The sequence below is a fragment of the Urocampus carinirostris genome, chromosome 9 (genome assembly GCF_059441175.1).
Source record: "Urocampus carinirostris isolate Australia breed hairy pipefish chromosome 9, RoL_Ucar_1.0, whole genome shotgun sequence".
Lineage (NCBI taxonomy): Eukaryota > Metazoa > Chordata > Actinopteri > Syngnathiformes > Syngnathidae > Urocampus > Urocampus carinirostris.
The window spans coordinates 14,039,242-14,054,498 of NC_142357.1; the positions used below are offsets into that span (position 1 = coordinate 14,039,242).

Below are 15,257 nucleotides of genomic sequence, written 5' to 3' on the forward strand. Positions count from 1 at the left end.
TGGTGACCGAACAAATCGGTTTTCGAACAGGTTTCTGGAACGGATTATGATCGAGAACCGAGGTTCCACTATATAATCCTGATAATCTTTATTTTCCTTTTCACTAGCTGATGTAAATTATTACAAAACAATTTTTAACAAAGTCGTGCGACTGAGTGGCAACCAGTTCAGGGTGTCCCCTGCCCACTCCCCGGAGATGGCTGGGATGGGCTCCAGCACCCCGCGACCCTACTGAGGATAAGCAGTGCAGATAATGAAATCATGAATGAATTTTCAACAAAGGTAAGGTGAGTTATTTTTGCATCTTGAAGAGACGTTCGGGAACTCGAGGCTGATTCTCGCAGAATACACTAGAATGACTATTTCCCCATCAAAGAGTAAAATTACCGGCATTAGGACCCGCAGCTGTCTTCATTACAGCACGCGGAGGGCGTGGCTAAGCAAAGGCAGGCCGGCCGGCGGGCAAAAGAGGAAAAGAACCCTCGTTCGCTTTCAATCAACGCATCAAGATTCTCCAGATTCTCCACTGCGGCTCCCCCGCTACAGCGACGCCCTTACGGCGATGTGATTGACGGGCTGTGACTAAAGCACACCTCCATCTTGTTCTATCACCGCCTCGACCAATTTCTCTCCAGCATTCGGCCGAGCTCGCCTCACCGCCAGCATGTCGGTCTTAGCCCTCCAAGAGTACGAGTTCGAAAGGCAATTCAACGAGGAGGAGGCCATCCGATGGATGCAGGAGAACTGGTGAGATTAAATGCTTCCAATTTAGTACCGAAAGGCTTCACATTCAGAATTAAGGCCGACCGAGGTGGCGTTCCATCCGCCTCACGTCCGTGGCCGCCGCCCGGTGGCCTTGATTCTCCTGTGATTTTTACAATACCCCCCACCCTCCGCTCCTCTCCCTCTCCCTCTCCCGCTCTAGCATCTGGCAACATGACATTGTAAGGTCATTATTATCATCCTTATCACTATTACGTCCCTGCCTAAAGCAAACATTTCCTAAATGGTGTCCTAGATGAAGCAGTGTTCCTTTTTTATATTCTTACAATACTCCTCGACCTCGTTTTATCGCCAGATGATGCTAGCAAGCTGAAACAAATTATTCTGCTCACCTCAAAAAGAGAGGGTTCAGTTTAAATGCGTGTCTCGCGTTTTTGTTATTAACAATTTCTCAATTTACGAATCTCTTAGAAACTATTAAAACACAATTATCATTTCAAGTATCTACGTACGAGTTAGTGATGTGTCATTCGCGAACGAAACGACTCTCCGAGCCGGCTCCCCCGTCTTCCACTTCAGAGACCTTTTGTGAAGTATTTTTTCTTCACTGATGAATTAATACTGTATGACGTTGTTTCTCCAGATTCTCAGTTGTTCATTTTAAATTTGTTGAGCATATAAATAAATGAAGTTGTACTATATTTTATCTATTTTTTTATAAGTCTGTTAAATTTTCATTCCTGTTTTTTCAGGGAAACCGGTGTTTCACAATCAGCCCATTTTAATGTAAATGGTCTGCATTTATATAGCGCTTTACAAGTCAATGAAGACCTCCCAAAGCACTTTACAACGTGCTTCACACTTACCCATTCACACACAGACACACTCACACACCAATAGGGAGTCAGCCATGCAAGGCACCTATCTGCTTATTTAGGGGCATTAGGGATTCGGTATCTTGCCCAAGGACACTTCGACATACAACACGGAGGAGCTGGGAATCGAACATGCGACCTCTTGATCCCTAGACGAGCGCTCTACCTCCTCTTATATTTAATAGGTTTTCTTCCACCCCCCCAAAAAAATAATCATTGTTTAAATTCATATTATTTTGAGTCGTGTTGTTTCAGCTAATCAGTGTTTCTTGTCCTGAAGGTTTCTTAGTAGAACTATAATTGTCTTTATTGTCATTGATATTTACATTGTATGCGACAAGATTACACATTGCACTCCAGGTAAATAAAAACAGACGCTGCCCTACTTGGGAACGAGGCGGACGATCATTCGTAAGTTGAATTTGTAAGTGGATTCAGTGCTATATTTTGTATGTTTAAGGTTTATATAAGTAACCTGTAATTTTGTACCAAAAAATAATTTCTTCTTAAAATAATATGCTCTATAAATTTTAACTTTTGCAAGATGAGCTTCAAGAGTTGGGCGACTTACTCCTCTGTGGTAAAAAGTGATCCAACCATTATCTCAACCGCATCAAGATACCATATTCCACTTTCATTTCAAATGAAACACTCGCCTCTTTTTTACACTTTACTCCAACCATATTGAATGGATGCATGAGAAATTAAACAATAAAAATGTCAAAGTTCTTAGGGCGCTTGAGATACAGTATAGAATGTGTACTCGCATCTAGGAAGAGGAAGCAGATTTCTTCTGCGGGGTGGATGCTGGATGACCTCTCACATCGCCACACGCCAAAAGGTGGCAGAAAAGAGAGCATTACAGTACTGTCTTTTACTCGGGGGAAAAAGTGCACAATACAAAATCTAACTTGCAGCAATGCCTAGATATTTTTCCACACCCAGAATTTTTTTTTTCGTATCTACCTTTTTTCATCAGTTGAATGGTCATAAGTAAGGGAGCGTCTGTATAGTACTTCACGTTCCAAGTTTAACCCTCATGTTGTGTTAGGAATCAGCTCTAATAACAGTTGTTAGCGGGTCAAAATTTTTCTGGGTGTCTAACTCAGTCTTGACCTTTAAAAATGAAGGAGTATCGCTGATACAACATGCTACCTAATATGATAATCATCTTTAACCATATATTCCCATTGTAGTTTGATCTTATAGCCCTTGAGACACTTCAGTTCGTACATTTTATGACTGAAATGGGTCACTGGAGACCCTAACACTTCTTATTTATTGAATTCGCTAAAAGTTCCACTGTAGAGTGAAAACATGAATCCTACTATGATTTAATAGAATTATATATTTTTTTAAATAATTCATTTTGTGTATGATGTTACATTATACGATTGTACTGATTATGGGAACCTCAAAATCCTGTCTTTTTATTTTGTGTTGTTTCTTTTTTCATTTTTTGTGGCTTTTTGATTTCATTTTCCCCATTAAAAAAAGTTGTTTCGTGCATAATGCTACATAATAGGTAACATATTGATTGAAGCAACAAAAAAAAACCTGGGGAGCCAGCTGGTTGTGAGTTGGAAGAGGTATTCTCCGGAAAAGTCCTACCCTGTCGAGATGTCCTACAATAGGCTGATCTTTTTTTTTCTTTATAATCAAGTAAAACCAGCAACACTGAAACTGTTGCAAACAGAACTTTTACTAATGATTCTCTGCCTGATTGCTGTAGTCAACATACACCATTCTAAAAACCTACCCCAGATGATGCACCCCATTCTTGAGCGAGTTCGTCAGAAAACAGTAGTACCAAGCAGTGAATGTCAATTAAGACTAATTAAAAAGAAGAGTAAGTATTCACCAATTTCATCAGAATATACCATCACTTTCAAAGACACATAGGATAGGTTGGGCGAAAACTTGCAAATTTCTCCAATGCGTGTGTGCATGGCACCAGGCATTGGTAGAAAGATATTTAGGAAGACCGGCTCTTTTTAGTGAGCCGAGCCAAAAAAGCCGGTTCTCTAAAAGAGCCGAATTTCCGCATCGCTAATACGTACGAGGCCACATGGGTCAGCAGCGGCGGAGTCCGCCACCCCCTGGCACTGAGAAAGCACCAATCACATTTCTCCACTGATGTCTGCTGACAGGGCTGTGACCAATCAGGTTGCAGCTCTACTATGCACGCATCAGCCTTGTAATAGATGGCACCCACATGGCCGTTGTAAGGGAAGTGTGAGATTCTTATTTTTGATATTAAGCTGAAATGGACAAAAGGTAGTGGAAAAAGTGTGTTATTACAGTGAAATTCTTCGCTTTGAAACCTGATTCCACGGTAGCCAAGCACCACCAGTCGCAAATGCTTATCAAAGAAGATTGTGAACAATTTTTCCAAGATTAATAATTGGAAATTGATGTCTGCTTCAATTTGAGTGTCCAAGAAAGCATAATTGGGAAGCCATATTCAATACTGTAATCCAGTGCACAGTCCACATGCCTATTGCTTCATCTTGATGATAAGATTCCACGTAGTTTACATTGTCTATCGATTAAAGGGCGGACTAGCAGTTGTCTGTGGTGATTTTATCTTAAATGTCAGTTTACCTAAGTGTTACAAGTTCATCAAGGCCATCCATGCACTTAGTTTGATTAAAAGAGTATTGGAATTTTTTTTGAGGGTAATCAGAAAAAGCTGATCTCATGGATGGGAATCCCCAAAAAATAAATCTAGATTCTTGTTATCATTCTGGACAATTGATTTTAATCAGATTTAGAAAAAAAAAACAATAACAAATCTAATGAAATAAAATGTATCACTTAAAAGTGCAAAAGTATGAAACAGTATTTTAGATGTATGCAAAAATATTTTAAAGAAAACCACCCTACCCATTCAAAGTATCATGTGAATGGGTGGACACCATAACTGATTTTACATGTATCTAGAATCTTGTTATCATTCTGGACGATAGATTTTACTCATATTTTATTTCATTTGATATTTTTTTTCTGAATATATCACTAAAAAGTGCAAAAGTACAAAACCGTATTTTAGATGCATACAAAAATATTTTAAATAAAGAAAACAATCTTACACAACAAACTTTAGTTCTTATTATACCAAGTATCCTGTGAAAGGGTTGACATCATAACTGATTTTACATGTTTTAACAAAAATAATGTTCACAATAATTTAGTGCAATAAAACGAGTGGTAATTACTGTAAGCATGTCTTGTAATCTATCAATACGCCAATTACGTAAAAGCTTTTATTAATCGTCATATTTTAAGATTAGTAAAATAATCAAATAGTTTTGATTAGCATGTTCGCCTAACACGCAAAAAGTCCCCAGTTTGAGACTGGGTGGAAACATGTTGGCCTGGGGAGGAATGGACGCCACCAGACACGTCACAGGAAAACGGTGCCCCTACAACCTTAGTGTTTTAGGGATCCAACCTACCAACAGATACTGTACAGGCCTGTAAAAGCCAAGATTCTAAAGAGCTTAAATTTTGAAATCACTCCACCTCCTAAAAAGATCACAAACATTAAAGTGGTCTTTTATTTTTCTTTTGGAAATTCCAGATATTGGTGTTATATTTATACAATGCTTTTTCAACCCAAACTTTGAGGTTTTGATCGTTTTTGGGCAGAGTAAGAACAGGGTCAGAACAATTAAAAGAAAACATACGACTCTCTAAAGTTTAGATTTCTTGGGTACTTTCTAACCATCATTGACTCACAGTTTACACATTGACTATACATATAATACATGTTTAATCTAGATTATTCAAAACTCCACATTCATCATCAAATCGGGCTGCCAGCTTTTATCTGTACATGGTTTGACTGCATTGTTCCATAGGTTGATAAAGGTTTTTTTCCATACATCCCCATTCAAAAGCCAAAATTTGCATCGTCATGTTGCAGGTTAATGTAGCAATTTATGCACTGACTTAAAGCAGTCTATTAAACAAAAATCTAACCCTGCCAACTAGAAACAAGGAAACATTTGCTGATGTAATTTCAGATGTTCTAGCTGTTAATGTGATTGTGCTGCTGCTGTTCTGCTGCTGCTCTCATTAAAATGACACAGATCACTGTGGACAGCTTCAACCTCGACGACTGCAGACTGGGCTGTTGGCTTTTTCGGTCAGTGTGGTCGATGTGGGCCAGCTCTTTAGAAATTATGTTTGAATTGTTGCTGTCATTTCGGCTTTCACATCACATCATTCCTTCAGGGGTGAGCAAAACAGCAGAATCGTTTTTTGATAAATGGATGCTGTTTGTAAAAATCATTATGACAAATATTACATTGATTCTCCTGTAATTGCAGTATAATTATCGAAGACCGATAATGAGCAAATGGAATTCGGTCCATTTCCTGAACAACCACCAACGACAACAAAAAGACGCATCTTTGTTGCAATTTGGCACTGTTCTCCACAGTGCAGTTGCCCTGGCGCATTCATCTAGAACTATAAGGATCTCATTTGACGCATTGCAGCCTTCTTTCGCATTTTCTTTTGGCACAGTAAAAAAATATGTGCCGATCTTTAATCGCCATCTTGAGTGATCACTTGATCCGAAAACACGTGACATAAACATTAAGAAATTTACATAAATTGCTAAGTTTTTGTGGCTGAGATAAGTCTGCAGCTTTAAAGCAAGTGCAGCATGTGAAAAGACAAAATAGAGGTTTGTTCTTAATTTTGAGCTTACACCTAAAAATACAGTGCACTACGCAGTCAAGATTTTATGGTACATACTTCAACAGTCAAGTCACTCAACACTTGCACTTGATCATATCTTAGTAATGTGTTGATGGAAACATTGCTTTGGAGGAAAGCAAAATTACCCAGAAAATTCGTAAAATACACCAAAACCTGTTTAACCAGTCATGAATATTTTGTGGAATATACTTGGTGATGTGATGTGGGATGACGGTGCTTTGACTTAGTCAGTGGCACAGTTAATTATTTTGGGGTGGATGGGGGTGTTGTCCCAGGGCAGTGTTCAGACTGTCAGCGTAAATCCGATTTGGGTTACAAACGCCAAACTCGACATCATCTAGTCCTGTAACTTCTGTCGCATGCACAAAGTTTTTTGGGTTCTAGTTGCCACAATCCAAACATTGCTGGATAAAAGAAAAGAGCCGGAGCATCATTATAGATGTCTTTTATCCAAGTGCTATTACCAAATATATCCTGGATGTAGACCAATTAAATATTTTGTTTTGTCTTTTCCCCTCTTAAGTGTCAGGCTGATTTCCACATTGCAGTTTGAAGTCTTTGAGTGCCATTGGCGGCACATAGCTGTCACGTTGCTTTTGTTTCTTCAGGCCATTGTCTGGTATGTGCAGTCAACAACCTTTTATGATTGGACTAGCTGGAGCAATTGTTGGTAATCTCTGGTGTTGAAATAAAGACTTAAAGTTTCTGTACTGACCAACTACGGCCACAAGTTTGCAGTGACTCCTTTTTTCTCAGAAAAACAACTTTAGTCACATGTATTGTAAAAGTAACAGAACAAATGTTTGGAAGTTAAAAATCATTTGTAATAAAGGTTTGTACTGGTTGGGCTATCATGCTTGAAAAATAAGGTAAATATTGATTGTGAACTAATGGTCGAAATCCAAGGTAGGACTGGTCGATCCCAGGAAACTTTTTATTCAATAGTACTGGTCAAATGCAGCATGTCAGCAGGAACATCTGTTTGTAACAAGCACATTATTGATTTGAGACCTCCAAACTTTGTAAATGAATGTTACATTTCTTAAATTAATATTTATTTTCAATTCTATTTATTTTTTTACTTGGGATGTAACAAATATTTTAGACGTCTACTAAAATTGTATGTATGCATTTACATTGTGAAACACATTATTTCGAATCTTTAATTTATTGAACGGTAATAGATGTTTATGAATTCTTGCAATAGCATCAGAAAAAAAGTTAATTTGAGTCTATGCTCTGAAAATAATTGACAATTAGACTTTTTTTCATTAAATATTCCATTCATTTAGTCATGCATTGAAAAATACTGTCAGAAGTCAACTAAATGACTACATTTTTTTTACGTGAGACTGCCCTTCAATTTTCATTTCCTTTCGTTTTGGGTGTAGCAGCTCTGTAGAAATAATCCTGATAAAATTTCAAAATGAAGTATACGATTTACATTTTTTGTGGTAGGCAGATCATTTTGACATGGGCATTTTCAAAGTAGCTCGCATACTGAAAGTGTGAGCACCCCTGTACTAGTGTATTGGCTGAAGTGAGCATCGATTGTAGACACTCACAAATTTGATGCAAAAGTTCAAGCAAACCAAAGGCTGCCGCATACATATAATGTCATGGGGATTTGGAGTTTCCTCTCAGCAACCTGCAATGAGACCCACTATGACATATTTTCACTTTAATCCAAGAACAATTGGTGAGTAACAATATTTGACCCAACATGATATCCGATGACAAAGAGCACTTCGAATTTTGTTGAAATGTTACAATCGTGGATGCTCTGATTCAGACATGTTGACATGTTCAGACCACATAGAAATAAGTAAAGTGAAAAAGCTTTTTTTTTCGTCACTATTTTGCTCCCAAACATGAGATTTAACCTGAACACAAGGCATATTACTGAAAACCGAATATGTTACAATTTTATTCTGTAAAAGATGAAGGTCTGAACATTCATTTGGGACTCTATATAGAATTATCACACAGTTACTGTCTGTCTTGAAAGATAGGTAAAAATGCTCGAAATTGGCGCTGCTAGGTCATCTTTTTGGAAAATATCTCACACAGTTCATTTTAGCCGTTATTGATCATTAAAACATTCCTGCTCACAGTTTGCGGTTTTGCAAAGTCTAAAAATGATCTCTGGGTTTGGAAGTGTATCTTTTCCAAACATTTTCAAGTACATTGACATACTTGGCCCAAACGGTATTCTTTACCTACTATGTTTTTACTTATATAGTGGCTCAATGATGTAATCAGGACTCTGGATGCTCTGCTAATTGGATTTCATGTGTAGGCTTCCTCTCATGCATGCTAACTTTTAGTCTCCTTATCATGGCTCAGTATTATTGTCACTCTGTCTTTTAACAATGGCATGCTTTCGTTAACAGTCATTTTAACATCTTAAATAATTAGAAACACTTTGTGTAGGACAAAGTGACTGCAGACCTATTCCTGGATGGTATTGAGGGTTACATAACATTCAAAATCTCCTGGACTGGCTAATGCGGATCCAAAATTCAGAGCAGGTTAGCCACCAACTGTGTTGTTGAAAGAGAACTTGCGGGTTACCCCAGGGATTCCCGAGTTAGTGTAGTACGGATTGTACTTGTACAAAGTTGACAATGTGCTGGGGACATTACAATGCCATAAATCCAATCGTCCATATATGATTATATTTCACAGAGGCTTGTCAAAAATTGCAGAAATAACTTGACACCAGATTTAAAAACACACCAAAATGTTGAATCGGTTATTCTCTACTGCATATTATAAAAGACTAGAGTTCTGTTTATCCCCACATCTTGAAAACCAAAATGTTTTTTGAAATTCCCATGATGAATTGAATTGTTTCGTCTAGGCGGGTGGGGCAGCATCTGGAGGACCCAAACCTTAGGACAGTTTTCTGATCCGTTGAAGGCATCAATCCCCTATATTCAACAAAGCTGGCTCACTTTTTGTCCTGTGAGTGAAATGTTGAAAATTTAAAGAATTTGCTAAAATTAAAAAAAAGCCTTGGGCTCCTGCAGAGAGAAGGCAAAGTAGCGTTACGAGATTCTCGAGACAGTTAAAGTGCCTCCTTGAGTTAAGGGATGTCAAGTTTTTTTAACACTTAAGTTTGGTTGATACATTTTAAAAATAACACTATGTGGAGTATTTGAACAGTTTTTGCTTTACTGTGGAGGCTTGCTTGTTGTTTAGTAGATTGTCAGCTGCTTTAGATTTAGAACACAATACATTGCGTGGTATAGTTTTTTTTTTTTTCGTGTAGTGGCGTGGACAGTTGTTTTGTGTTTACCCTGTACTTAATGTCATTTCATACCTTGTTGTGTTTTCCTACTTTTCACACTTTATTCCCTTCCATCTGATTTGGTTTTCTTTTTTCATGCCATACTCTTCTTTCTACTTTCAACTCTGTTTAGCTTAGTCACTCTCCTAACATCCCTGTTGCTTCCATCCTTCTCATCTTGCAGTGAAGAATACAAAGGTTCACTGATATATTGAAATTATTCACTTCATTTGGATTTACTCAATAAATGTATGTATACATCAGGAGTATTGTTTGCAACCAATTCAAAGAATATAAGACTCAATTTCCTGTGTTTCGGCCTCTCCCCTGTTGGTTTCCTTATGATCTTGCCGTCACCATTCCTTTCACACCTCTTTTCGGCCCCATATTTCATTTATTCCATCTTTTCTTAACCCACTCTGCATATTTAAGTTATTTACCCTTTGTGCTTGAACGTATGCATAGAATTATAAAATTGACCGAGGTGTGCCTTGAAGGAGAATGTGATGTGGCCACGTGGAGCCACACCCCGCCCTACTGTTTAGATGAGCATAGACGAGCAGTGACGTCATTCTGCAGTTCAGCCTCAACGTTGCTGACATGTGAATGCTGCTATACACGTGCATTATGTTTGGCAGACACCATCATACATTTAGGAACATGTTTTTATATTTGCTCTACAGTCCTTGCTTTTGATAGCTTGCCCTGCATTGATATTAGCTGCTTATCGTTGACAATGAAGGCTGTGATGACTTTGAATTAAAAAGACACCAGTGATCAGGATCTGTAGATGTTTGAAAGGTCAAAGCTGTTATGAGGTTAGTTGTCATTCCAGTTTTGTTTAATAAACAAAGACAATTACATTATTTTTCTCCTTTCTTTAAACAAAACCCAATGTATATGTTCATTTATCAGTTGTTTGAGAGTCAAAGGGAGAAGATCCTACGACAAATGCGGAATAAACATTTGATGCCTTTACATTCTAAAGCTTTGAAAGTATCGTATATATTGGAGTACAATAGGCGTAATTCTTGTGTACCTAAAATCCTACAGCTTTGTGCGTGTTGCGAGAGAGGTCCTGAGTGACACGTCCTACATCGACATGTCTTACAGAAGGTGTGAACCCCTCCTTTGTGCAATGGTATGCCTCAGCGGCAATATTGTGGTGTGGGACATCATGTCACACTTGTAGGTGTTCAATACCGTTAGAATAAGCATTTGTCACGTTTCTCTGCCCTATTATTTACACAAGGTGTGCATATTTATATTGTACCTGTACGTATGCCAAATTCCAGAAAAGGACTGTTTTAGCCAAAATAAATCTCCTCATCAGACATAGATACTATAAAAACCTATTTCTTAAAGTTCCAACTCAGATTACCGGTACTCCATGTTAGTTGCACTTGCAGTGATTATTTCATTTTGGGACAATGTTTTACCTCTCAAAACAGTTCAAAACCATATTGTCCAAAAGGTTTAAGAACAGTATTCAATTAATTTGGGTACGTCTTGGATTAGGATTTTAGGCTAATTTTACTGGAACGTTAAGAGGTTTAAAAGGCAGGAGCTGTTCTAAAGCAGGGGAATGTGGATAACGAGCGGGGAAAATATGACAGGAGTTTTGAATTGCAGCTAAGTTTTTAAGATAGGAGTTCAAACCTGAGAGCCACAACTTCACCCCACGATGAATTACTTGGCTGCGTTCGAGGCGACAACCTGTATTCCGTGTTTTTACAACCCGATACCAATGAGAGAGCTGCAGTCAAACTCGTCACTTCCTACCCGTGAACTCGTTCCATCTCATCTTCCCTCGTCTTATAGTGTCATAGTTACGCCACTCGTAGAAATGCAATATTTCTTATACATTTTTACACCATTGGAAAATGCTAAGAGTTTGAGTCCCGTTTGTCTTCCATATCAAAACGCATCTATTTCCCTCCCCCATCTTTTTCATTTTGTAAACGTTTTTCGGGAAAATTCCAGAAAGACGCTGTGCAACGTTAGAGCCGTGGATTGCCGAACCCGGCTTAACCAATTAAAATTAGTGTTGAAATGATTTGAGATTTGCTGTATGTTGACCACTGCTGTCACATTTTCTTATTTTCTTTATTTTTATGCATTTGCAGGAAGAAGTCCTTCCTTTTCTCTGCCCTTTATGCCGCTTGCATCCTCGGCGGACGACATGTCATGAAGCAACGGGAGAAGTTTGAGCTAAGGAAACCTCTGGTGCTCTGGTCCCTCACCCTTGCTCTTTTCAGGTGGGGGAAAGAAATGAGGGATTAATGTAAGCTTTTGTCTTGGACGTTGAAGGATTCTGTCATGCGTTACTGGAATCTCTTACCACCACATATTAGCATTTTGTTTTAATATAAAGGGCTAAAATTTGAGTTTAATTAAATTCTAATTCTAATTTGTTATGGGTCAAGTCTGGGTCGGTCCCAGCTGGAGAAGGCAGAAACCCTGGAGGAGAGACCCATTCGGACAGTTTGTTTCTTGGATTTTGATCTTCCGGTCACAACCCACAGCTTGTGGCCGAAGGCTTTGTAGGAGTCTAGATGGACCGCCAAATCGAGATCTTCACCGTTCTATTTAGATATTTCTCTACTGGGGTTGAGAATGAAGAACAAATTGCAAAAATCCTTTTCAGGGTTCTCTAATGTCATTATACAGAGAAAACCATTAAAGAAACACAAGGGCTTTGTCTGCCGCTCAATGACCAGCCTTGTCATTTTCTGTTTACCATACAGTATATTTGGGGCCATCCGCACTGGAAGTTACATGATGTACATCCTCATGACCAAAGGGCTTGAACAGTCTGTGTGCGACCAAAGCTTTTACAACGGGCCTGTCAGCAAATTCTGGGCCTACGCGTTTGTCCTGAGTAAAGCGCCAGAACTGGGTAAGCCAAATCTATTGAACATACAGACAAATCTATCTACAAAAACAGAATTTAGAAAATCTGAATGGAACTTTGCTAAATACAAGTGATTACACGGGCAAGAGTAGTAGGAAGAAGTACATGAACTTATTTAGTATTAGTTTACCTAATCATATAAAAAAAAAATAGGATTAAATCAATGGAAAAAAATAAAGACAATAAAAACAAACTGAGAAATTGCTTAACCTAATAGAAATATATAAAATATAGTTTAGAGTAATCCCTCGTTATAATGCAGTTTTTTTTCATTGTTAGAGGGTGGTGACACTCTCATTGGCAAAATGTATTTTCGGCAGTGAAGCATACATACTGCAAAGCACAAAGAATAAGTATGAAAAGTAAATGAGAAGTGTTTCAGATTTTTAAGTAAACCCCGTTAAAAAAAATTAACAGGGATAATGGGACAGGCGAAAGAAACTGGATCGAAGAGGAAAACAAGAGGGGACACGAGGGGTATTCTTCTTCCAGGGGCCTGAGCTATGAACGAAAATAGTTAACATGCGCCACTGTATATTGAGAACAGGCTCATTTGCAACAGTTTGAGTTAAAACTGTTTTAACAACTACCGTTGGCAATTTTTTATGTTTCAACAACTGACATTTGTCCTTCAGTCGCCATGCATTTAATTATAAATGAATTTGTCAGGCATGGTCTGGCATAAAACTTAAGCTCTCTTATTGTGAAGTCTACGCTCATAAATGTACAATGCATGTCACCAAAACATTATTGGCTTAAATGTTACTTAAATCCTACTGAGGCGAGACAGACTCTGTTTGTTCAACAGGCTTTCTTTTCAAATGTTTGTGCACCACCCAGGTACTGCCATGATATGCACGATCTGCTTCGCTAGTCTTTATTTGCCGTATACAGGCTAAAATGCTCCCTAACTTTAGAAGTGTTGGTACGCATATTTAATGTTAACGCCGCCATTTCTGTATGTTTAAGTTATCGCTCGAGACAGACGCTGTTGCTCATGAGCGACTCAGCGGAGATTATATTCACGTAAAGATGCCTCTGTTGGAAAAACATGTCTGGTGACAAACTATTATCGATTTTTGTCGACTAATCGCAGGCCTACTTTGGATTAGTCTTTTTCTCTCACCTGTGTATATTTGTATGAGTGTCTCAGAAAAAAACAATGTAAATAGCAGATTCTGCACATTTTGTACAGCTCGATTTTAGACAAAATGTATCTCATGAGAACGAACAATCTTGTTTCTGCACAGGTGACACGCTGTTCATCGTGCTAAGGAAGCAGAAACTAATCTTCTTGCACTGGTACCACCACATAACCGTGCTGCTGTACTCCTGGTATTCGTATAAGGACATGGTTGCCGGCGGGGGCTGGTTCATGACCATGAATTACCTCGTACACGCCGTTATGTACTCTTACTATGCGCTGCGGGCAGCTGGGTTCAAGGTGTCTCGCAACTTTGCCATGTTCATCACCTTGACCCAAATCACTCAAATGCTGATGGGCTGCGTGGTCAACTATTTGGTGTATTCCTGGTTGCAGCAGGGTCACGAGTGCCCGTCGCACATGCAAAACATCGTGTGGTCCTCACTCATGTACCTGAGCTACTTTGTGCTTTTTGTGCAATTCTTTTGGGGGGCCTACATGGGCAAGAGTAAAAAAACCGTTGCCATAAAAAAGACTGACTAAAAAATAGCGCACCCTAAAGTAATTCCAACTGATGGCGAGATGATTGGTGGACCACCGTGATGAAGCCATTGCAAACCAATGTTTAAAAAAAATCCTCCATAAGTAGTCTTAAACCACATGATTTAAAAAAATCTGCCGCAAATGTGTGTTTACTTGACTTTTTAAACGGTACTAAATGTGACGAGTTGTGTTTGTTTTGTACGTGTGTGTACATGTCTCTGTTTTATGTTATCTGTCAATACAAATAAAAGTTGGTTTTTAATTTTTTTCTTAAGCATTCGTTCCATTTTCTCAGGTCTTGTCATTTGTTCACAAAAAAAAAGCAGACATGGAAGGCAAACAAATAGCCATTACAGTACTTCCAAAACGAGCTATGCTTTAATGTGACAGTATGTCTGCCTCTTTATATTGAGATTTAAATCTGTAAAGCCCATATAGATCAATTGAAAATATCGGATACAATGATGGAAAAGTATTTTTGTTTACAAAAGGGAGCTTAGCAATTGTGCAAATTCTAAAATATGCTGCATTAACTTAAATGAGTACAGTACACAGTATAATAATGGTGTCTGTTGTGCTTATGTGCTTGATTTGATGTTAAGGTTGTTCTGGCCTTATTCTTTTTGTCTTAAAAATGACAATTGAACTTTAAAAGTTTCAATTGTGCAAAAGTTGGCGTTGTAGATCCTTCAAATCTGTTCGGTTTGCTAAAGGTTCCTCCCCAAGTTCCAATGGTGAAATGCACTTTTACTTGAAGTTACTGTAAAACCTGACGATTAAAAGATTGCTTTGATTCATTAACCTGTTTCTTGTCTTGTCTAATTTTTCCTTTTATCGGGGGGAGTGGATAGGGGTGAAATTTAAAGGAAAAAAAATGTAATGGGATGGTCAGTTTTAGAAACTCGTAGCTATTTCAATCTTGGTTTATGACCACAGAAACATTTAATAAACACATTTTGAGATTAATCATTTATGGGAAAAGTTTTTGACATTTTAATTTTCTTAAAAAAAAAAACATCCTTGTGAGTTGGAGCG

At 38.2% G+C, this 15,257-nt stretch overlaps 1 protein-coding gene across 1 annotated transcript; it reads left to right on the plus strand.

The window, feature by feature from the left end:
* Window positions 1-426: 426 nt before the first annotated feature.
* elovl6 (ELOVL fatty acid elongase 6) lies at window positions 427-15,023 on the plus strand. The gene is made up of 4 exons (XM_088344591.1): window positions 427-747; window positions 11,748-11,879; window positions 12,369-12,520; window positions 13,786-15,023. Exons 1-4 carry the CDS (start codon window positions 665-667, stop codon window positions 14,220-14,222), a joined length of 804 nt encoding a protein of 267 aa, XP_088200717.1. The 5' UTR covers window positions 427-664; the 3' UTR covers window positions 14,223-15,023.
* The last annotated feature ends 234 nt before the right edge of the window (window positions 15,024-15,257 follow it).